Source organism: Hemibagrus wyckioides, linkage group LG17 (assembly GCF_019097595.1).
Source record: "Hemibagrus wyckioides isolate EC202008001 linkage group LG17, SWU_Hwy_1.0, whole genome shotgun sequence".
In the NCBI taxonomy this organism is placed as follows: Eukaryota; Metazoa; Chordata; class Actinopteri; order Siluriformes; family Bagridae; genus Hemibagrus; species Hemibagrus wyckioides.
The window spans coordinates 4,445,970-4,470,847 of NC_080726.1; the positions used below are offsets into that span (position 1 = coordinate 4,445,970).

The 24,878-nt window shown below is 39.3% G+C and overlaps 1 protein-coding gene across 6 annotated transcripts in view; it reads left to right on the plus strand.

Moving 5' to 3' along the window:
- nrip1a (nuclear receptor interacting protein 1a) overlaps positions 1 to 22,756 on the plus strand; it is a 57,628-nt gene extending 34,872 nt beyond the window's left edge. For all 6 annotated transcript variants that reach the window (XM_058413312.1, XM_058413310.1, XM_058413308.1 and 3 more), the window contains one exon: positions 17,307 to 22,756. In XM_058413312.1, the coding sequence (XP_058269295.1) occupies positions 17,665 to 20,982 (3,318 nt within the window). In that variant the 5' untranslated portion in view covers positions 17,307 to 17,664 and the 3' untranslated portion in view covers positions 20,983 to 22,756. The remainder of the gene's footprint in view (positions 1 to 17,306) is intronic.
- The last annotated feature ends 2,122 nt before the right edge of the window (positions 22,757 to 24,878 follow it).

The window sequence follows — 24,878 nt, forward strand, 5'->3', positions numbered from 1 at the left end:
AGCTTGCTGAGCACATGCTGAGTTAGCTTGGTGTCATTGCTTAAAGCGTTTAAGCAGTTATAAGCGGTATGTAATCTGTTCAGAGTGCATTTAATCCAGGTTTTTTAAGCAGGTGTGAACACAAATCGATCCAGTTTTTTGTTTGTATCGCTTTTACCTACTGCAAAACCAAGAAAAATTAAAACCAAGAAACGAATTTAATATTCAAAATTCTGCACTATTTGTAGGTTGCTCATATTATAACTGTTTATATTAGCCATGTTAGCTCCTTTGATCAAAGCCTCATGACATATCGCTACTGCTATTATTATTATTATTACTGCGATTGAAGTAGGTGTTAAGATGTCATTACGGTGGATTTTGTTGTCCCTATCATCAGGTTTCTTACAAAAATTTTGTTCACTAAAGCAAAAGCAGGACATTCTACAGATTCTACCTTTTAACCCAGTCACTCAGGGGTTAACTCTCAGTGCCGGTCCCAAGCCTGGATAAAAAAAATGGGAGGGTTGCGACAGGACGGGCATCCGATCTAAAACCTGTGCCAAAATCAAATATGCGGATCGGGTGATCTGCTGTGGTGACTCTGAACAGGGAACAGCTGAAGGACAACAACATCAACAACAACAACAACTAAGATTCTACTTTTCGCTCCAGTGATTGTGTAATATAATATGTAATGAAATCAGCAGAGATGTGATAGCTTAGTGGTTAAGGTGTTAGACTACTGATCAGAAGGTCGTGATCCCAAGGCCTCAAAGCTGCCATTGCTGGGCCCCTGAGCAAGGCCCTTAACACCAATTTCTCAGTTTTATAAAATGAGATAAATTGTAAGTCGCTCTGGATAAGGGCGTCTGCCACATGCCAGAAATGTAAATGAAAACTGTGTAGGGAGTTATAAAAAGAAGGCACTAGTGCTGTTAGACTTTGGACTCCTGCTGTGCATGGCCCAAAAAGTGACTTTAAAGAAATCTGGATGGAGATTACTAATTAGGAAGCCAGAGGCGACAGTAGTGAGGAAAACACTCGACCCTTCTTGCTGCAGCATCCTGGGAAAAACCCACTGGGTGTTGCTGATTTCTGACAGTATAAATCAGGTTTTGCCAAAACTATGACTTAATTTCAGATTTTTTTTCTTTAAAAGTCACCCAAACAAACCTTTCGATTTCCTTTTTTATGTATGTGTAAAGATCGTATTATATAAGAAGACACTTTAACGGTAAAGCTGAATATCTCTCTTTTTTTAGAACTCTGTATGGTAGAAAATGTTATCCTATGATGATTACTATATAGACCTATAGATGCAATACAGTGGAACCTCGGCATACGAATGCCCTCACTTACGAAGCACTTATGTCATACGAACAAACTGAACCGAACTGAACGTTGGCTAAGTTGAGCGTTTTAGCCCAATCTTGGTTGCATGACTCCCAGATTACAGACGATCACTTAAAAAACACGATGTGTTAGATACGTGTGTTGCTAGGATTTTTCATATCAGGTTGACTTCATCTTCGTTAACCTCAAACAAACCCAAGTGTAATTTGATACAAATGCAGGAAGTATCTACCGATGACCATTTTTTAAAGTGTCCCCAGGCGTGTAATATTCATCAAATTTCAACCATAATTGCATTTTTTTTTTTTTCTGGCCCAGAAATAAGCTCCACCCATAGCTGGAGCAGAACCGCTCAAGTTTGCTCAGATCTATTCCTTAACCTTCTCATTACAAGCAGGTATATGAGGTTCGAAGACAATGTTTTGTAAATGTTTTTGTTGTAATTTGAATGAAATATTACATATATATATATATATATTTTTTTTGTATATTTGTGTAGAGTGGAATCATTCTCTCTGAATTACACTGAGTACACATAACTCAGGACAAAGGTGGTAGAATACACCCGATAGGACACGTTTAAAGCCAGACAAAATGACCGAGCGGGACTGCGATAGTGTAAACACCGCTCGAGGAGACGACCCCCTAAAGTTTGCTGACTCGTTTAGCTTTGCGAGTCGTGCCATTTCCCCCCCATTAACTTCTTAATCCTGCTTCATTTGTGCTAATTAGCGTTGGTGAGAGCGAGCACTGCCACTGCAAGGCCTCGTCCTGCCCATCCGTCTATGGCGAGGGCTGAGTTACCTCTGCCGAGATGCGTTCATTACTTTTGTCTTTTTTAAGTCCTTCAAAAGTGCTTATTATTATTTAAAGTCAAAGCACGGAGAAGTGTACAGTCAGCTCTTCTAGGACAGGAAAGCAGTACAGAGACACCATGAGAAGGCCAGGGTAGGAAATGGGAACCCACCCATGAGGATCAACACTCAGCGCTAGTCAACGGTTCTGGCTACATGCTAACTCTGATAATGGAGTCATGAAGGTGAAGGGTAGAGCATTAGTCGTAAGTGTAAAATGAGTTAAATGGGATTTTGAGAAATCGAATCTAACTGTATTACCACATATTGAGTTTAGTTATATCCGTAACAGCTAGATATATGAATTTAGACATTCATAATGGAAATGCACCGTATCGAATCTTATGTAATGGTTGAACTTTAACGGATGCTAGCTAGGTTGTGAATATTACACGGACAACCTGGCTGTTTGATGGTGATAAAAGTTTTTTTTGCTAATTAAATGTAAGAGGCATGCCAAATTGTGCAAAAAAATGCACACACTGTCGTTGTCAATTGCTATTTAAATCATATTAAATAAAAATTATATCCAGGTTCAAGATGCCAGATATGGTCCTGAGAACTTTTGTGTGCACTCTTTGTGTGTGGGGGTGTACATACACATATTTAGCCCTTTTAGGCTAGGACAAAAAAACACCATAGGTCCTCATAATGCAGGATCATGTCAAATGTCCTCATAAAACCATTACACTTTAAAGCTTTTATTTACAAAACTAAAAGAGCTAGGCATATTCCCTTTCAGTCACTGAGGTTAAAGCTTGGGTGATATTTTAGTTAAAGGTATGATATTAATTTGTTTCATCAGTCAGCAAATCAACTGAAGGTCCTCATGAAGACAGGAATCCACCATTTGTGTGTTTGTGTGTCGACTTCTAGCTGATTATAACTGTTTCGGATCAAATACAGGCTGATTATCTGTTTGTATGATTAATAACCATGCATTCTGCTCCAAGGCATAGGTTTATAATAATGCACTTGTTGTGATGTTATCGTTTCTATAGTAACTGCTCATTCATATAATCTAAGATATACAGATATACAGATCATATAATATACAGATATACAGATTTTTAAAGGTGCTGTTATTAAACAAAAATCAATAGTAAGTTTTCTATAAGAGATATTTATCTAAAGTTTAGAGAAGGAGTCTCCAGTTTCAGTACTCAGAGTTAAAATATAACTTTTTTGAGCACTTTGTGTTTTAATAAGGACCGAATCGGTCCCCCATTACCAGGATATTCTCAAACGTCCTCAGAAAAAGTTGTTTTTTTATTTTTATTTTATTTTTTAAGCAAAAAGCACTTTTGGTTACTTTTGGAGACTAAGTTAGTTGCAGTCTCTTGATTAGCTGCAGAAAGTATTCTGACATTGGAAGGTCCTTACAAATAGAGAAAAGCCGACACGTGTGTATTACATGGCAGTGACCCAAATTCTTACTGTTTCAGTTTGTCTGCTTAAAAGCAAATAATTAAAAAATAAAAGCTCGTTAATCCCTAATTGTACGACCTGTTTGCTGCTATTTTGTAATGTATTTTGGTTCTAACTCTCCCCAAGAGGCGAACAAATCGTTTACACACTAATGCTACAGTATGTCGTACGTGTCTGTGATTTTTAACAGATGTCACCTTTTAAGTTAGCAGACGCTCGGACGTGTGCTTTATTATTCATGCTACTTTATGAGCTGAAAAAAAAAAAGAGGAACTGACAAAAACAAGCCGTCTACACGTTTACTTTCAGTACCCGAATCTGAGCTTTCTTCCCACATGGAATTCCCTGAAACTAGAAACAAGATGTATGTCGTTGTCAAGGCAAATATTTGAGAGCCCCAGATGAATTAAAGCCCTTTAAATTTGCATGTCTTATTAAATCCGGTATTAAGCGATGGCACAGAAACATCTGAAATGTTTGACACATTTTTAGCTAAAAGATCAAACTGCATATTGAAGGATATTTCCTCTCATGCTAGATGTGCCTAAAGGACTCGGCTAGTCTAGGGGAAAAAATATAAGCAGGGAAGAATATATCTGATTTAGAAGAGTAGCATTGCTTTTTTACTGTATCTCTAATTTCTAGTTGCTACATTTGCAAACTCCATCTGTACGTTTCTTTAGAACTGATTTATTTTGTAAGGAGAATTTTTAGCTTTAAAAGGTTTGGGAACAAATCTAAACAGACATAACGGTGAGAATTAGACCTTATACCCATCACTGTAATCTATTCAGCTACTGCATACACTTTGGGTTCATCACAGCAGTTTGTATTGTCAAAGCTAGCTATTAGCATTGTGGTAGGGATGTGGTTAGCTTAGTGGTTTAAGGTGTTGGACTACCGATCAGAAGATTGTGAGTTTGAAGCCCAGGTCCACCTAGCTGTACTGGGCCTCTTAACAAGGCCCTTAACTATCCGTTGTATGAAATGAGTTAAATTGTAAGTCGCTCTGGATAAGGGCGTCTGTCAGTTGTAAATGTAGTGTTCACCTAGTTTGTATTCTGTTAGTTTTTGTTGCTAGCTGTTATTGTTGTTCTTTCGGCTGCTGCCTGTTCAGGGTTGCCACAGCGGATCACTTGGTCCACAAGTTTCGATTTGGTGCAGGGTTAACACCAGATGACCTTCCTAACGAAAACCCTCCCATTTAATCCAGGCTTGGGATCAGCACTGAAAGTTAACTCTTCAGTGCCTGGGAATCGAACCCAGCCTCGGAAAAGAGAGCGCAGGATCCTGACGCCGGACCACCAGGAGGCTAAGACTGTTGCTAGTTAATCTTTGCTAATATTTTTTCCACTTGGTTCCTTAGTGAAAGAGGCATTAAATTGCCATCACTAACTAAATTAGGTTGTGATTTGAGTTTATACTTTTATCATGTAACCCTCACGCTAATTATTGATACCCCATACCTTCTACACTCTGTGAATTTTGTGAAGGTTGTGGGCCTGCTGTTTAACGTCCACCTTCAAGCTCACATCAAGTGTAAAGCTACAAGTGCAAACAAAATCTTGATTCTTTTTTTTTTCTGGAATGCTAAGAGAGTCTGTAGCAAAACACACCAAATCATATCTGAGCAGTATGTAAGACATGAAGGTTCATGCTGCGTTCAGGGTTTGCCAGGGTCATGTTTTTTCTTTCATGGATGGCTGAGTATTTTTGTGGCTGCTTTAAATCCAGTCTGTGTCTGCTTAGCTTGCGAATTATCCAAATTAAATCTAATCAATTTCCTCAAACAACAGGCTGCGGCAAACAAAAGGAAAGTGTAAGTGCGGACGGTGTATCTGTGATGTACACGAGCGTTTCAAGTGGATTAAGGAATAGATAATAAGGCATATTGGTGATAATGTAAATCAGAGATGTGTGACCTTCTTACTGAGGCGGAGATAAAAAAAAAAAGAAGAAGAAAAATTGCTTTTTCCTTTTCCAAAGCCTTTTTTTTTGGTTAGGTTTCAGTTCTTTTTGTGTGGTTGGGTTGAAAACTTTGCTGTCCTTGCAGCTTGTTAGTGCTTCAATTAAACAAAGAAGATAAAGATCTCCTTTTACCAGAGTGTTTCTTTAATAAATTGAAGGGTCTTTAACGACTGCGTTTTTTATTTACTCACGAACGCCACACAATTTTTCTGTAATTAAAACCGAAAATAATCCCGCGATTCATCCGAGTTGTGTCGTTTATCATTAAAAACTTCACACTGCGAATGATCAGACTTCTGCTTGTTGTCTCTGATTTGATATTAAAGTGGCGCTTTCTGGTTGAGTCTCACAGTAGTGGCGTTATCTAACTCGCCTTCAGCCCTATTCTGTCAGAGCTCGGTCACATCCTTGAAAACTCTCTGTTCTTCCGGCGCCTGATTTTGGCTCTTGATGACTGCGGAGGCTTCACTGTCTTATTAACTTCGCTCCCATCTAGGGAGAAGGCAGGGGACCCAGGCGCTCTCTTTCCTTTAATGTGCTGGCTTTTCTTCAGTCATTTAATTAAGAATGGGGAGATTATTCAACCCGCAGTCAGCTCCCTCTCCCTTCCAGGGCCTCATTTATCTCTGATTAAACTTGTAATATTCGGTAACTGTAGTTTGCCGGCTGTTTCCGGGGATGGCGAAGAAACAGGAGGGATTGTGACAGTGAAAGAAAGGCTTGGAAATGTACAGCAATGTTGTGAATGGTTTCATGTAATCGGGAATTGTGTCATAGGTGCCATGTGATGAAGCCGAGGTACTCTTCCTACCCAGATTCATTTCCATTACACAACCGTTCCTCTAACGTGATCGGTCGATCAGCGTTCCAATTCCGAGAGTGCTTGTATTTGTATGACTGTGTGTAACACTATGCTCGATCCCAGCGTAAAATTCCACTTTCTAGTTGGAAATGGTTACTATGGTAATGAATAAATGTTCCAATTAAAATATGGAAATGAAGATGAAAAGCAAGAAGGGCCACCGATTTCTTGTAGCTACTATGGAACACATTATTTGGCCATAAATCCAAAAAAGATATTAATTTCTTTTTTATAGAACTGAAGTGCTGATATTTCACACTCACAGTTGTTCGATTACACCGAACATCAACGCAGCTGTGATTAGCTACAGCTTTCTATAAGAGCTACAACGATAAATAAAGTGTTGTTTAACTGCAATTACGTGAAGTTAAACTGAAGTGAAACTTAACGTGAAGTATGTATTTAGAATAATTAAAGTTACTTCCTGTTCTCACTTACACTATAGCAGCTATAAACAGACACCAGCCTCTGTTTTTTCCCTCTCTCTCTTTTTCTCTCCATCTCTCTCTTGAAGTTCCTGAGTCTTAAACACACTGACTCTGTAGACTCCCAGTGTCAGTGCGTTCCTTCCTTCCCTCATATAAATTCCTGTAAATGAGTTGCATAGAATATCCTATCAAAAACAGTGCATTAATATAAACTTTCAGAGGGTTAGCTGTTTTTGGTGGAGATGCTGCACTCTTTTCCCAGGCCCTGCTATCTCTCTGGTGAGGCTAATTGACATGAAAAGGTCCACGCGCGAAAAATACACACGGCCGCATTTCCGGCACGATCCCAACTCGAGGTGCTAGTAGCCGAGCCAGGTTCCTGAGCTGCTGAGCATGACACCGGTTGTAATATTTTGTTACGAGCCAGATAAAGTAGAGGTGACCGCAGCCACCTCGCGCTCTCTGCATGCCCTTTCGGGTGGAAATGGTTAACATAATAACGCTGCTATTGGCACTAACAGCTGCTCATCCTTTCAGCAGAGAGCAGGGAATGTTTTTTTTTTTTTTTCCTTTCTACCTCCCTATCTCTATTGCTGACTTTCTGCAGCCCCCGCTTTGTGTGACAGCTGCCTAATTGGGCATTCTCCCTCCGTCCGTCGTGAGGCTGCCTCCCCCGGCCTCGGCTGCTGACGAATGGCAGCGGATTACAGATGAGGACACGCTGACCTGTTCGACCTTCCCAGAGCTAGGGGAGGGGCCTGTCGGGTGAAGGGGAGGAGGGGCTTGGCATGGCATTTCAGGTCACTGGAGGATGAGGTCGCGAGAAGGTGGAAGATCAGCCAGGTGGCTGGTGAAAAAGTGTCACTTGATGTCAACGTGTCAAGGTCACGTGACACACTGAAATGTTTTTATGTCCTAGTTTTCTTTCTTTCTTCTCTTTCTGGACCGGAGAGAATGAAATTTTCAATGCGGTTGATTTCTGAGTCGTTTGTTTTCACTCGATCTCATTTGCATGTCGTTTTCTCCCCTCTCTCTCTCTCTCTCTCTCTCTCTCTTTCTTTTTCTCTGTCAGTCTCTGTTTCCTCACCAGCACCCTCCTGCTGAGTAGGAAACAGCATCATGGAGGTCAAATCCTTCTGTCTGGGAGTGATAATGATGCTCATTATGTACTCAGTAACCCTTTATTGCTCTAGCTGTGTCCTTATTGACAGAATAAGGACATTGTATTTCCATCTGCTATCAAACCACGTCTTGTGAACTAGACTTTATATTCTTTACATAGTGGAATAACAGACAATGTAGGGCAATCGTATTTACATATTCATAAGCAGAAAAAAAAAAAACATTTCAATGTTTAATATTCCGGTTTCTATGTTTAGAAGACCAACGCCAGTGACCCGCATGTCTCTTGATGTCCACAAAAAAATGTGTGTCTGAAAAATGCATGTCTGTTATACATTTTTAAAAATGATGTCCCAGTTCCATGGCAAAAAGACGATTATTCCACAGCGCTGTTGAATTCTTGACTGGGATTTGCTTTGATTAAGGCAAATCACTGATTTATATTTAAGTGCTTGCTCTAGAACGTTCTTACACGGGGGATTTGCCTCGGACACACTGATTAAAAACATCGTTAGTCGATTTTTTCTTTTGGACGGAGTCTCCAGTGTCAGTGGAAAAGTGAAGTTCGTATTTTGTAATCCTATTCGAAGTTTTTAGTCACATTTATCAATATTTTTTAACTTGAAGAGAGAAAAAAGAGTAGCTGTTGAAAGAATTAGCTTGGTTCATGGCGGCCGCAGCAACATGAGTAAAAAGTATGGAGTGCTGTTCGTTTATTAATAAATATTGTAATTGCCGTGGCGTAAGAGGGATAAAATGCTTAGTAACTTCACCAGACATTGTCAAAGATAATTAGCGAGTACGTTTTTTACAAAAAGGAATTGTTTAAATATTTGTTCAATTTATAAGCTGAATGCTTCCGGAAATTCTAAAAAAAATAAGAATAAAATAAAAACTCCAGTTGTTGATGATGATGATGTGGTTTAGTTTTCACAGTAAACAGAAGAACGCTATTTCATGCGCTTTATCGAGCCAGCTTGCAGGTTGCACTTGGTTCTCTTTCTGTACAAGAGAAGAAAAAAATAGAGAAGTGCTGCAGGGCGAACTTGGGCAACAACGCTCGCGTCCGCTCAAGCATCTCGGCATGGCTTAAGCTTTCATCCCTGAGCAGAGTGAAACAGCTATAGTCCACCTTTCAGACTTGCTGTATTCCATACACACACACACACAGAAACAGAGTCACACACTTCACCGGTATAAATGTGAGTGCGTAGCGACGCAGTGGAGCATCCTCAGAGGCGGAGAGGAACCCGCCTGCGCCTCGCTCTTGTCACCGTGCCAGGATTCAATATCATTCAGCCGAGGTGGAAAGCCGTCACTAGTAAAATATGATGAATTATCCTCACCCGGCGGAGATTGGCGGCGGAGATTTGTGTGCACTTGAAAAAGTGAAATGAGGGTTAGGATCAGTGTGTGTGTATGTGTGTGTGTGTGTGTGTGTGTGTGGGCAGGAGACGGGACGCAGTAGCAGGGTTACTGCAGGTTTAATGGTGACCTTGTTGTGCGAGCACTTAGCCGCTGTTCTGTGCTGAGTTGCACTGAGCAAGCCCTCTAATCCCATACTGTAGCACGCGCACACACACACGTACACACACTTGATTAGTGGCAGTGGTTATCTGCACAGAGGACGAGCTCTTGCCCTTTGGCTACCGCTCTGGATCGGGGCACATTGAGGTGTCAAGCCCAGAAAGGAAGACAGGAAGGGGGAAAAAAAGAGGAAGTACAGAGAGAGGGAGAGAAAGAGAGGAGAGGAGTGGAGTGTTGAAGTGAGGGAGAGGGAGGGAGAGGGGGTGCTGTGCAGACATTAGTATTCAGACCTGCCTTCCAGCCTGCAGAGCAAATTGATTACCACACTGTACCTGTTCTTGGCATCGGCGCTCAGCATCATGGTAGGTCTCTATACTTGGTGTTGGGATGATTGAACGTCTGGCTGAGGAACTGACACGAGTTACAAAAGTCTGCTTTTTTACATTCGGGGAGAATTAGCTTTTATTGTTTGGTGTCATATATCTACTTAAAGGTGAGGTGAGGTGTGTGTTCTTTATACCTTTTAAAATTGTCTGGAACTCTAATACATCATTTCTAAGCTGACTTATTAAATCACATTTTATCCGTCTACCGAATTTGATCACGTAAAGCCGCTGTTGCTATTTTTTTCCGGCCCAGAAATAAGCTCCACCCCTAATTGTGAGCATGTGTAGATTCAAAACACCACATAATTAATTTGAGGCTAGAATAAATATGATTTGATTTGATGTCTGGCTGAAGGTGTGCTTTTAGTTACAGACTGACTTTAATATGTAAAATCTAAAGCGGTTTACATTTTTCAGGGCCAGATATGAACCCTAACAGAAACAAAAAGGTGTGCATTTCTTTCATTTCTCCAGTTGGGTGTCGCAATTCGCAATTGACTTTAGTCAATAATACAATTGACTTTAGTAGTGTGTTCAGACTTCTCAGAATTTCAAAGATAACTTAAGAAGACTGACTCAGGAACATTGTCATGTTATAGATTTTAATATTTTGTAAATGTAAAGCTTTATTACATTCTACAGGCCCAGAAATGAGACTCAACTCGAATGGTGTAGATGGAACAGGCAGAAATACAGCAAAGAAAAAACTAATACGTTAAAGTGCCTAGAAAAAAGTGTTTGAACATCTGGATGAGAAACTGATGCAAGTTACAGAAGTGTCCTGTTTACTTTCCAATAATATTTATATATAAAAATGAAATATTTTGTAATTTTTAGTAAATACCGTTTAACCATATTATTATTATTATTATTATTATTATTATTATTATTATTATTATTATTATATGACATTATTTTTTTACTTTTTATTATATATATATATATATATATATATATATATATATATATATATATATATATATATCAATTATATAAAATAGAATAATATTTTTAATATACTATATTATAAAAAATTACATTAGTCTTAATTCTAATGTAATATGTTTATATTATATTAGAATTAAGGCCACCCTCTTGTGATTCATTAAAAGTTATGTTTCTGATCTATAAAAATATTTATTTCTTATTTTATCATTTCTAAAATGATATCATTTCAAATATTTCTTAAGATGGCTGTCTCACTGTAGTTCCATGCAAGGGATCTATCTAAAAAGTTGAACATTTTTAAACCTGTTGTGTATATTTTTCTAGCCTTAGAAATTAGCCCCGCCCCCACAGGTGGGTAGAAATTGAAATTATAATTCATTTTAATAATTCATTCATTCAATTTATAATCTTTTTTTTTTCATTTTGAAAAATCATGAAGGTTGACAAACATCAGATTAAAAATAATAAGAATAATTAAATAAAAATTTTAATCACCTGTGTCGACAAGTTTGGTTAAGTCAAACTCACCAAAAAACCTGATTATTTCTGTCTGAAATATCACTGATCAAACCGCTTTTCTGAAGCACTCGGATGTAATGTAAATTTAAAAAATAAATAATAAAAGTAAACAAACAAATTAATTAATTAGTTTATTTATTTATTTCATTAATTAAATTTAATTAATTTATAAATTAATTAAATTTAATTAATTAATGTTACTCTGAATTAGATTAAATGTGAATTATTTTTTATTTTATTTATTTATTTTGTATGGAAGACGTTTATTTGTGGCACAAAAATCCATCCCATTAAATCCACACATATTTTATGCCTCCAGGTTTTCTTCCTACTCCAATCAGATGAAAACAGACAGAACGCTCAGGCTGGATTATGTTTCATACTTTATATGACTTTACCTTCGGTTTCTGGAATCAGTTATATAGGAATCTGTATTTCTAGAAACAGCACAATTAGAGCTGTAGAGCATAAACCCTTTATTCAGCTGTTTGTCATCGTTAATGTCATAAGACTGAGTAGAAATCTCAGCCCACACTCTATATATAGTATTTTACTGTACAGTATTAAGGCATGCTATATATTTAAAGTGTGCTTGAATCGTGAAAGTCATCTTCGCAGAGGCAACAGCAGTGTTTACAGTGTTTGTCTAAAGCATAGAGAGAGGAAGTAGCTGATGACATGAGCAGATTTGAACTCAGCGAGCTCAAAGCCTTTGATTAAACCCGGTGGGACGTCTATACGACGATCTGATCGCTATCTTCTTTTACAGTAAATAGCGACACTGGGATTTTTTATTTTTTTTGTCAGCTCAGATCTTATTTGTATATCTTTTTAAACACCAGCAAAAAGTATCTTAAGTGCTTGTGTTTATGAAAGACTGAATTGTCCCTATTAGGCTATTAAGCTTGCAGCTTGGCATAAGATTCCCACAGTGACCAATAATATGGACTGGAAATATTGAAGCAGTCGATATTTTGTCGGCTCGGAGTCGTCTTGCGTCTGATTACATCACGTTGAGCCAATAACAATAACAACTATCCTGGCGTTTATTAGGCTGTAATGGCTCTGGTTAATGACAGAGGGGATAAATACACTGTATTTTATTGTTTGCACATTGTCAGAGACTATTATCGGGATTTTTTTCAGAGGTCGTTCATGTTAATGATTCTCGCTAATACACCCTAGTTGCTGTCTTATGGATGTTTTCACAGGGTATAGTTATATTTTATTTATAACACTGTATTTTCCCACCGCAATCCACAGAGAGTTCTGTTCATTGTTGATGTTATTACATCTTTCTCCAGTGTTCTCTATGGCAGGTCAGTAATTGTGTTTCTCAGAGCCGCTCCTAGCAGTCCTAGCACATAACCCTCTAGTCTTAATGTCTTAGCGCAGATCTGTGAAATTATCAGCGGATAATATCCCGCTCTGATTCCTGCAGCTAAGGAAACCGAGCCATTTTCCACAGACAATTACGATTTAGCTGAAAATATTTTGCTTATCCTGCATCTCAGCTGTTATCGTGCAGTATTTAGCTTCGACTTATAGAAAGTATTCAATGTGAATTAGTTTTTTTTATTTTTATTTTGAGTCAACTCTATCCTGTGACTTCGTATCACGCGAACACACACCGGAACATTATCGGAAAAATCCATGCTGACAACTTTTGAAGCACGGGGGAGCAAAGAAACACAAACACAAAGAAAAAGAGAAGTGCTAGCTCAGTGGCTAAGGTGTTGGACTAACGATCAGGAGGTTGTGAATTTGGAACGTCCACCAAGCTACTGCTGCTGGGCCCCTAAACACAGCACTTAACCCTCAGTTGTATTAAAAATTTAGACAAATGTAAGTCAGCCTGGAGAAGACTTTCTGCATGGTGGCAGCAAGAAGGTGCTGGGTTCGAATCCTGGGTTCGAACAGGCAGGGGCCTTTCTGTGTGGACTTTGCATGTTTTCCCCATCCCTGCGTGGGTTTACTCCAGGTACTCTGGTTTCCTCCCACAGTCCAAAAACATGTACATTAGGTTGATTGCTAATTCTAAATTGCCCATAGGAGTGAGTGTGTGTGGATGGCTGTCTATATGTGTGGCCCTGTGATGGACTGGTGACCTATCCAGGGTGTACCCCTGCCTTTTGCCTAATGTGTGCTGGGATAGGCTCCAGCAGATCCCTGTGACCCTAATGACAGGGTATAGAAAATGGATGGATGTATTTATTCAGATATGACAGAACTAACTCTGACTGACAGGATGACTTTACAGGAAGTTTGTAAGCCAGGGTATGAGTTAGAAATGGATATTAAGTATTGACATTTCAAGCTGTGTGTTCATTTTTAGGAGAGAAGAGGGCTGCTGTAATACAAAACAATAACTAACAAAATAACTATAAAAAATATTTCGTGAAGGTTACAAAGTATGTTGTTGTTTACTAAAGAATAAAATTTTAATTGTTGGTAAATTGTTGTATAAAAGGAATAAAGCCCAGCAGATGTAGCCTGTTCATGAACTTCAAGGCATCACCAATTCTTTAAGTCACCGGTTTGTTGATTATTTTCCCAAAACAACGCACCCTGTCGTGTTTTATTTCTCGTATGTCAGATAAACTAAGCTTATCTGCCGTTAGCAATACTCCGTCGCTTTAAGGTCACGCTGTAATTCCTGACACTAACTCTGAAAACAGTGCTGTTTATTTCACTCGAGCCGTGTGCACATTCCTCCGTTTTGGATGAGCAATGTAGGTCAAACTAATGCCTTTAACTCCAGCCTGATTGGTGGAGCACTAATGAGGGACTCCAGCTGGAAAATGGCAGCATGTGATGCCCGTCATGCTTCTTTAGAAGTAGGTCACAGTGACCCAGTTTGAGAGGTGCCATGATTGACTGAGTCATGAAACGTTATCTTAGGAATGTGTTGTTGCAGCTCCAGCGTGCAAGCAGAGCTTAAGCAGCGCGCTTGCTGTGTCGGTGTCGAGCCGTGCTAACCTTGAGCCGCCGTTTAATGCTGAGGCCACATCTGCGCTGCAAAGAGTTGTCAGATGTTGGATGTGTATGCGCAAAAGCAAGGGCAGGTTTGTCACTTTTTATTAGGGCCTAATGCTTTGTATGGACGCCAGCTGTTGCATCAACTCCAACAGTCCTGGCTCAGGGAATGACCTTGACTTCAAACAGGAGCGAGTTCTGCCTCTTTTGCCTCATCATGCATTTTAAATAGCATAAATGGAATACAATTTTTGGACCGTGGACATAATTTATTATGTGGTATTTTTTTCCCGGGGTCAATTAATCTTCAACCTTGCTCTTGACAAATGAAGGATCCACTCCGGATATCAGGCTCTTTCCATTAATATCAGGCTGCTCATTTCGCAGGGATTTTTTTTTTCCCCCAGGATACATGTTCAGGCGTGTCTTCACTCATCTCTTATGGTGATAATGTAATGACGCTGTAGACCTGAATAGAACAGCCGATACAGGGTCATAAATAACCAGGATTTTAAAGATTCTTAGACTCGTAGCATAACCACAGCTCAGTCATACTCATGATCTCTCTCTGGTGTCAGTTACATTTCGGTTTTTTCTATGGATTCTCCTTTTGTGTTAATTCTGATCTTAAAATGCCTGATTTATAAATGTTGACAAAAACCTGAGTGCTAGTCTTTGCTATTTAACTAGGAGCCAGCTCACTCAGGAACCAAGATTAGTGCTTTCTTTTTGTATGTATAAAGAATGCATAATTAATACTTCGTTATATACTCGTATATGTCCAATTATATCATCTAGCATCCATACATAAGGGTTATACTGTCTATATTTTGCCTTAATTAAGCAAAGAACATTAATTTATTCATCAAATAAAAGGTTCTGCCTGCTGTTTGTCAGGTTACAACGTTATTTTCATGTACTTTACATTTGTGTGCCAAAATATATCAGATTGTGTGTGTGTTATACTTCATTGTGCAGCAGAGCCATCAAAGCTGGCTAAATATATCCGTCTTGAAGTTTAATCCTACTCCTTCCCACTCCCGAAGGAGTTCTGACATGTTCCCGCAGACACTCTTGACCCATCTCGCCCATTTCTTACAAAAAATTTGACCAACTCAGACTGTTACTGCGGTTATTATTTTAGTTTGGTATTACTGATCTTTTCTATTGAACATACTCGCTTGTGTTTGCTCAAAATATAAACCCATTTTTGTTTGAATATCAGTAGGTATAAGGACAGCATGTTAAACTGTAGTACTGTGGATGCTGTAAAATCTTCATTCTTGTCAGTCTTTTTACATTTTTTAACAGAATTTACAGTTTTCTACTTTAATGTGGCTGGAAAGTGTTGTACGATTCTTGGAAAGATGTGATTTAAAATATACTATAATCAAAGCTAAGCCCCAAAGGGACCCTGCTGTTAGTCCTGGGTTTGTTATAATTACATGAATGTGTGTGAATAATGTGAGTATTTCACTCGTCCACATTGTTTTAAAATCATAAAGAAGCCAGTTGACAAAAATGGAATTTTTTTTTTTAAATAATTGATTAACTCCCCCTTTCCATAACTAGCAGCAGTGTTTTGACACTCTGTTGTTTTAATCAATAAAAAGACATTTATCTTTGGCTCAAATCCAAGATTTGTTTTTCAACTCGAACTGCTTCAAGTCCAGGATGAAACCTTGAGGCTTTAGATTACAGATTAGAGGTACATTAAAAATTGAAATCATTGAACGTCATACTTTGTGAAGAAGCTCATCTGTGCTTTCAATCAGATGCCAGAGGTCTGTTTTTCAAGGCTGTTAGTGGGTTTCTCACTTGCCACCATTGCTTCATGGAGCAGTAGCTTGACAAGGTCATGAGATCTCCTTCCCCTTTATGGTCTCTGGAAAGCAAAGCCAGCAAAGGTGCCAATTAGCGTTAGCTGTGGTTAGCGCTGACATTTCACTGATTGCTGAGCTATATTGCTTGCCTTGGGTCTCATTTAGTATTGATAATGTCATGGCTTGTTATTTTTTTATTTTTTTGCAATTTTGCAGTCGCCAATCCATCTACCGCCATGTTTATGCGAAATGGAGTAAACGCGAACTGTAAAGTGTAAACTGTAAATAAAGCCGATTTTGGATCCAGAAGCTGTGCGATTAATTTGGCGAGAGTTCTATCCCTCCAGTCCTCCCGCAGTTTCTTGTTTTTGCTTAATATCCATCAGCACAAGGAAAAGTCTCTCAAATCTAACAAGATTCAGAAGACTAATGTTTGCAGGTTTTCTACAAAAGAGAGTAAAATACAAAAATAATTAATGCCTCAGTGTCTTTGTGCTACAAATCAGAAGGCTGTCAGGTCAAGTCCCAGCAATGCCAAACTTCCTCTGTTGGGTTTTCTTCATTGTGTCCTGTTTCAGTCAGGAAGGAAGGAAGAAAAGGAGGAATGGAGGGAGGAAAGAAGGAAGGAAGGAAGGAAGGAAAGAAAGAAAGAAAGAAAGAAAGAAAGAAAGAAAGAAAGAAAGAAAGAAAGAAAGAAAGGAAGGAAGGAAGGAAGGAAGGAAGGACGGACGGACAGGTTTATTAGTGAGAGCTACTCAAGCAAGACTTGTATATAGTTCTCAGTAGGTATTGAAGCTGACAGAAGCTGGGATGAGGGTTGCAGAAGGAAAGACCTGATCAGATGCCTCTTAGGGAGTGAGCAGGGCTAATCCTTGATAATAATCTTTTGTGTGAGTTAACTCCAGGCTGACTTCATGCTTAATGTCCTTCTGCACTTGTCCAACCAGTTGCTAGCCAACCTGAGGTGAAAAATATCACTTATAGTTTGTCTTTATTATTTTGAGATTATTTATTTTTTATATACTGAACAATTCCTGTTTAGATGTATCTAGTATTGTGTGCAGAACCCTGTAGATCCTATGGATAGTTTGTCATTAATTTCCTTTTTTTCTCTTTTTTTTATCATGCAGGATCACCTCCAACTGTGCCTGTGGTCAGAAAATCATGGAGTGACCAGTTGTCTGAGTTGGTACCCAAGAAGCAGACTTGTTACAGATCCACTAAGATGGAAACACACAAGAATCACAACATCATGAATGTGGTCATATCTCTGCCATAGTTAAAAAAAAAAAAAAAAAAAAAAAAACATTATCTTCTGTGACAGGGAAATACCCTGTAGAATTGCATTTGATCTCTCAAAACCTGTGTGGATTGAAAACCTATATTGTAAAGCGAAAAAGTCTTTGGATCTCTTGGTGGAAACTTTTTTGAGAACATTTTTCTTCTCTGTTGTGGTGGCCAGCCATAGAAGGGACCATAATATTGAACATGACTCATGGGGAAGAGACTGGCCCTGAGACACACCAGGATTCTGCTGTTCTAACATATCTGGAAGGCTTACTCATGCATCGGGTAGCAGGAGCACAAAGCGCCACAGCAACACAACAAAGTGAGGCTGAAAAAGGCAACGAGGAACAGAGAAACAAGGAGACACCAGGGCTTCCATTGCCCAAGCATAGCCCTCAGCAGGAACAGGATAAAACAACCCCCCAGGGAGGGTCAACACATCATGTGAAAAAAGCTCGGCTGCTTCGCTCTGAAGTCTGGACCGAACATGAGAGTCAGGTGCGTCAAATGTCCATGCCTTCTCCTGAGCTCAACGGGAGAAAGCAGGAACACTGTGGTGGCCTGAATGGGTCACTGCAATGTAAAGGAGAGAGCACATTGCTTGCAAGCCTGCTTCAAAATTTCAGCACAAGACTCCAAAATGTGGCCTTGTCACAGCAGATTGAACAAAATTTGACACCACAGAAGGCATCCAGTTCAAGCAGTAACCCCAATAAAGAGGACAAGATACCAGAGCATGGCAGTGGATCTGAAGGATCTGGTCTGTGTTTGTCTGGAAACAGTACAATGCAGAACAATACCAGCAGCCAGATGTACCACCATAGGCAGCCCAGCCAGGAAAGATTATCAAAGTCTCCCGGAGCGCTACAACGCAGTGTTCGATCCTCCTCATCAGAATCCCTCCATTGCACTGAGCGTCTAAAAGCTGTAGCCAGTCTTGTAAACATCAGGTCAAGTCCAGCTCCTTCGCCAAAACCCAGTGTGGCCTGCAGTCAGCTTGCCCTGCTGCTTTCGAGTGAGGCTCATCTGCAGCAGTATTCCAGAGAACATGCACTTAAAGCTCAACTAGCTGGGCGATCAGCCAGTGAAAGGCTTGCAGCCATTGCTACACAGCAAACTCAAGAAAAGAAACAGCCTACAATATCTCAAACAAACCATGATGGACTTGCTTCCTTACAGACCAAAAATGGGTTACCTTCTCAAATGCCAACAAGCTCTAGCAGGCAAAGTCAAAGCCTATGTACAGGACAAAGTAGGTCGGTGGGTTTGGTGCGGAGAACACATCCCTTCAGGGAGCGCAGACCTTTTGAAAGGCATGGCAGGCCATCACAGAACTGCAGCAGTCTGCTCCTTCAACTTCTCAACAGCCACAACACACCACAGAGACTTATTTCTCAGGATCACCTGAAGGAGGACACCAACATCTTTTCTAGTCGAGGGTCTCCCATGTTCTCGGACAGCGAACACTCAAACTCCATCAGTCTACCAAAGGATAGCAGTGATGCTGAGAGTACTCGCTCCAGTTGCTCTCCTATTGACCTCTCTTTGAAGAACAAAGTGAATAACTCAACACCACTATCTTCTTCTTCTTCACCTGCACTAGACAAGGTCACAGAGTCACTGAAAACCAGGTGGACATCAGAGAGTCCAACTGCAAAATTTCCTACAGAACCCAAAGAGTTACACACTTGTTCAGAGATTAAGCCCCACCACAAGGTTACCCTATTGGAATTGCTCCTTGATCAAAAACACACCGAGAAGACAAACAAAGCCCCTGATAATCCAGATTTACAGTCTAAGATCCTACCTAAGGTCAGCAGTGCATCAACAAGTAATCACACTCTTTTTTATCCGGGTCAGTGTAAGGATACAAGAGAGACTAGCCCTAATTGTAGATTGAATACCAGAAGTCCTAAATTACTGCCAACGTTTTCCCAAGGCAGAGACTGTAACATCCGTGCATCTCCTTACAAAGTGTACAACTCTCCTCATACACAGTCAGTACCCTTGGATCTGTGTAAGAATAAACCACTTGCAAGTGGTCCAAGTGTCAAAGAAGCAGCTTTTAGTGCTAGTAAACTGTTACAAAATTTAGCTCAGTGCGGAAAACAAAACGCTGCCAGTTCCCCCACACCGAAGGCTCCTCTGCCTCCAGTCAAAAGACAAACTGAAGAGTTTAGAACTTCAAAGTCTTCAACTTTGTTAGAAAAGCTTGCCGTACCAGTTCAGAAAAATAACACCCCTCATGTGAAATCGGTAAACTCTCTAGTGGCAGAATCTACACAACATAATTCAGAGATTGAAAATCTCCTTGAAAGGCGTACGGTCTTACAGCTTCTTTTGGGGAATAAATCTCAAAAAGAAAGAGTTGGCAATAAGCGAAAGGGAGAATCTGGAAAGCAAGAAAATTCCAAATCCCACAATACATTGGACAGACCCTTGACGGATCTTGCAGTCAAAACTGAGCCTGTAGAAGATGAAATGTGCAATGATGAAAAAGTATCGAATCAGTGGCAGAACAAATTAGCAGAATCGCGTAGGCAGAGTCCCCACACTCTCAATCAGGGAATTATAAAGCAAGAGCCACTTTCCCCAGTGGCTGTCCCCAGAGACGGTCTTCTTTGTCATCTCTTGCATCAGAAGCCCAGAAACCTGAAGCCAAACTTTTTAGAGCACTCAAATCAGGGATGCATTAAAGAGGAACCAATGGAACATCACCAAGGACCAACCATCCCCAAGAAGAGGAAATTTTCAGTTCACCCAGAGGACCATGTTAAAGTGACCCAGCAGAGAATGTGTAATAGTTCTGGTAGCCAAAAGGATGATAGCGATTGCTCAACCTCTGGAATTCCAGAAACTCAAGAATCCAGTGATCCATCCAGCCCTCCACAGGCAGACAGTCCGCCAGCTAAGTTTCCACCGTGTGAATCACCACGAAACGAAAATGGGGGATTCAATGTCCTGAAGCAGCTACTTCTTTCAGACAACTGTTTGAAGGAACTGTCTCAATCCAGAGCTCCATTTAGTTCGCTGGAACGCCCAGTCCAAAATGGGAGTACAATCAAAGAACCACGTAACAACGGTGCGCATCAAAGCTTTCGGCAGACCTTGAACCAGGGCAAGCCACCTTCAGCCTCAGCAGGAACGAACAGAGTAGAGTCTCTTTCGGATGTTCAGCAGGATTCGTCCAGGTCGAAACGTGATGTCGTCTCACAGAGAGACTCGAAGGCATCACCTGGGTTTGTGAACGGTGATAAAACACAAGACTGCCACCTGGATTCTCCACGATTGACTAAAGCTAACCCTATTTTGTATTATATGCTCCAGAGGAGCAATGCACATTTGGTTAGGGACAGAGTGGAGCTCGAAGCAAAGTCAGGACCTTGTAGAGTGCAGACTAAGGAGAAAGATGAGTCTGAGGCCTTTGACCTCAAAGTACATTTGCAACAAAACCCACATCACAACGGGACTCATAGCAGTGACTCACCACGGATCAACGGGTCGCTCAAGAAGTCATGAAGAAGACTGCTTTGGAATGAAAATTTCTTGTTCTTCATCCTTCTTGCTTCTCTGTATTGCCATTTTCTTTGTTAATACGAAACCTTTTGTCTACTCTCTATTCTGTAAGATCAGTGCTTAATTTCTTGCCATTTCTTAACCTGATGATTTTGTTTCAAAAACATAACAAGAATACTTAGTATTCTGATATGAATTTTTAAACCTGTTGTTCAAATATGAAATGTTTGTGACATGCTCCTGGTAATATATCTACATTTCCTAATCAAACTTCCTCCATTGGTGAAATTTGATAGTTTTGATAGTCAGTTATGCTGCAGGATATACAGGTTTTTTCCCCCAACAACTTCCCTTAGCTTCCTTCAATGAAATAATTAATGAATTAATCAACCGATCTTTGGGGTGTGCTGCACAGAAGTACACAGTTCTTCATGTAGCCCATATTTTTCATCGGTTCATCAGTATAAGAACATGATATAGTATGTGCATGATATGTGATTTGTATCATTTGGTATTTGGTGGCTTTTTATTCGTTCATTTGATTCATTTTGGTATATATATATATATATATACATAAATATAAATATAAATATATTTTTAAATAATTTGTGAAGTGCTTTACAAATAACTCAGCATTTCATTGCACCGAGCCAAGAATAGAGATTTCCGCAATACCCTATATGACAATGGTGAAGAAAAAAAAAAAACATTAACTGATTAGAAATTATTTGACATGTTGCTCAGCTAATGAAGAAAACGTAACCTGATTATATGAATAGGTATCGGCATCAGCATGTGCCATATATGTCTAGCATTATGCAATACAGATGCATTACAAGAAGACAAATCAAGCTTGCCGGAGATGCAGAGAGTGTTCTAGTTATGTGCAGAATGTGTGTTGTTTTAATGGTCGTGTTTTACGGGAGTACTGTGCTACAAATTCATTCCCCACATATGATAATGTATATGATAACGGTCTTACATTTTACGAATGGGAATATTCTATAACATGTTATTTTTGTCCCTCAATCTTAAAGTCTTGTTATAAACTCTATTTATGTACATACCGTAATCTTTATCTTTATGAAAGATGGCTATTTTATATGACTGAAAAGAGAAACCTTTTAGTTTTGGAATTTCGTAAAGAGCCCGCACGGCTGTGTGAATACGTACATAATTAGAGAAAGGGGTTTTTTTTCTTTGGTTTTGTTTCATTTTTGTTTTATTTTTATTATTTTTGGTCCTACTTTTTTGCATGTGTCTCTTGGTAAAAATGACAATAATCTGTTCTGCAACAATGTTGTGTTATGTCAGATATTCAACAGTCCACAGCTGCCTGTTGCATGCAGATGCATGAGAAGGTTCCTACGTATTACTGCTCATGGAGGAATTCAAGTCTTAAGCATAACTATTTTGTCATGAAGCCTGATTACAAAAAAAAAATGTATTGTCTGTTTATTCTAAGAAATAGACTGCTGAGTAAAATATCTGAACTTTTGAAAGAGATGTGCATATAAAAAAATCTATATATTTATTTTGGTTTTTATTCTATTTTATTTTTTACAAAAGGAAAAACCAAACCGGTAAAACAATCAAGTCATGTACAGCAACAGTGCAATTCTGGATTACTTTAATGCTTCGAGGATTTAACTTGGTTTTAAACAACAGAAAATAAATGTTTGGACTGCAGCATATTGAATATTATTGTGATATCATTTTTAAATGTATTCATTTTGGTGTTTACTTGCACAGATTTTGAATAAAGTTCCAAAATGCACAAAGTGAAACCTTTTTTTTTTTGTATTAGGAATTTTTATTAGGGTGGCACGGTAGCTTAGTGGTTAGCATGTTCGCCTCACACCTCCTGGGTTCGAGTCTCGCTCCCACTTTACTGTGTGTGTGGAGTTTGCATGTTCCCCCCGTGCTTGGTGGGTTTCCTCCAGGTGCTCTAGTTTCCTCAGTCCACAGTCCAAAGACATGCTTCTAGGCTGATTGGAGTCTCTAAATTGCAAGTAGTGTGTTAATGTGTGAGTGAATGAGTGTGTGTGTGTGTGCCCTGAAATTGGTTGGCACTCCGTCCAGGGTGTATCCTGCCTTGATGCCCGATGACACCTGATGACACCTAACCCTAACCCGAGGCTCCCCGTGACCCAAGGATAGATCGGATAAGCGGTGCAGACAATGAAATAAAAAATTAATTTTTATTTTCATAATGAATTTTTGCACACTCTCAGAAGTGTCTTTGTTCCCTTCAAAAGATCCATTTAATTCCCTTTTTTTCACAAATAATTTTGAATAACAAAAGAACAAAGGAATATACACACAATATGGCTAAAGGGTTGATTTCACCTGACCATCTCACCCATATGTGGTTATTTTTGTGGTTTGTGGTTGCCACAAAGTTTGAATCACACAATTATATTAGATACGATGTCTTTGTAGGCCATCAGTGGAACTACAGAGATCCAGGAAACAAAGACGTTTGGGGAAAAAAGACAAAAAAGACCAAAAATTATGATCAGATTTTTAATCAAAATCCACTACTGTATTATTGCAATCCAATAATACAGTGTGACATACAGTGGAACCTTGGCATATGAACCAAACCGAACGCCGTATACCGAAGTTGCGCGTATGTCCGGGAGCTTTTCAAAACTTGTTAGCGTCACTGGAAAGCCAAGTAAAGCCGACTGAAGCGAGTTTACAAATTATTACATTTTTTTATTTTTTCAGCCAGAGAAAGCTATTTAGAAAGATTCAACCCACGATACTAACGTTCCTTTCGGCATGCGTTCAAAAGCTAGATGATTTTCCAGGCATTTTTTTGTTGACAGATTGGTGGCGTGGGCGGTCTGTTCTATTTTTAGCTCAAGCTTGGTGGCACGACTTCCTGTGAGGAGCTTTGACATGGAATGCTTGGCTTGGGTCAGTTCTTTGCAAGCAGCCGTACAGTTTACATACGCTTCGTATTGGGAATATTGCTCTTATTTTTGGGCGGCTGGAACGGATTATCTGCATTTATATTTTTTTCGTATGGGAAAATTTATTTTGGAATGCAAATTTTCACCTTAAGAAGTCGCCTCCAGAATGAATTAAATTCATAAGCTGAGGTTCCACTGTGTCTGCTTAAAGAATATATCAATAGGTTTTCGTCAGAAATTTCACGGATATGTCTCAGATATTAAAACCTGAAATTGTAAACTTATACACTCTTCTACCATTGTGTAGAGTGAGTAGTGTGTTCACAATGAAATTCCAACAAGAAGACAAACAGAAGTTGCTAAATTTTGAAATGTTTCAGTTATCTGCTAATGCCTTCATCAGAGCAGAAGTGAGTGAAAGAATCGGGGAGTATTTCCTCATCGAAGTTAAACAATCATGAGGCTTGTGTTGAAAACACCATGAATGATGTTCAGGCTGTGAGTGTGGTATTAAATGAGTCTGTTTAGATGTGTGTTACACAGAATTTTAATCTGAGCTGCTTTTTAGATGAACAAGCACTTGGAGCATCTCAGAGAGCAGAAATGGGTTTGAGATCAACATTTACTCTGAAGATACAAACATTTGTGTGGAAAAAACTAACCGTTTTTGGACTTTTTTCTATGAATATACAGTATCACCCCTAGTAGTTTAGGGAAAAATAGAAATCCTTCTGAAACACTACAAATTCTTAAAGTACTGAGTGTCTACTTTCATATGAGCTTCATATTAACCCCCACTGTGGAGTGGAACATGACAAAGACACTCAATCATCAACATGGACACAACAAAACTTTTTTCATATGTGTTGAAACATTGGCATTGTGTGACTTTAACTCAGATGATGGAAGCAGAGACGTACACTATATTGCCAAAAGTATTCGCTCACCTGCCTTGACTCGCATATGAACTTAAGTGAC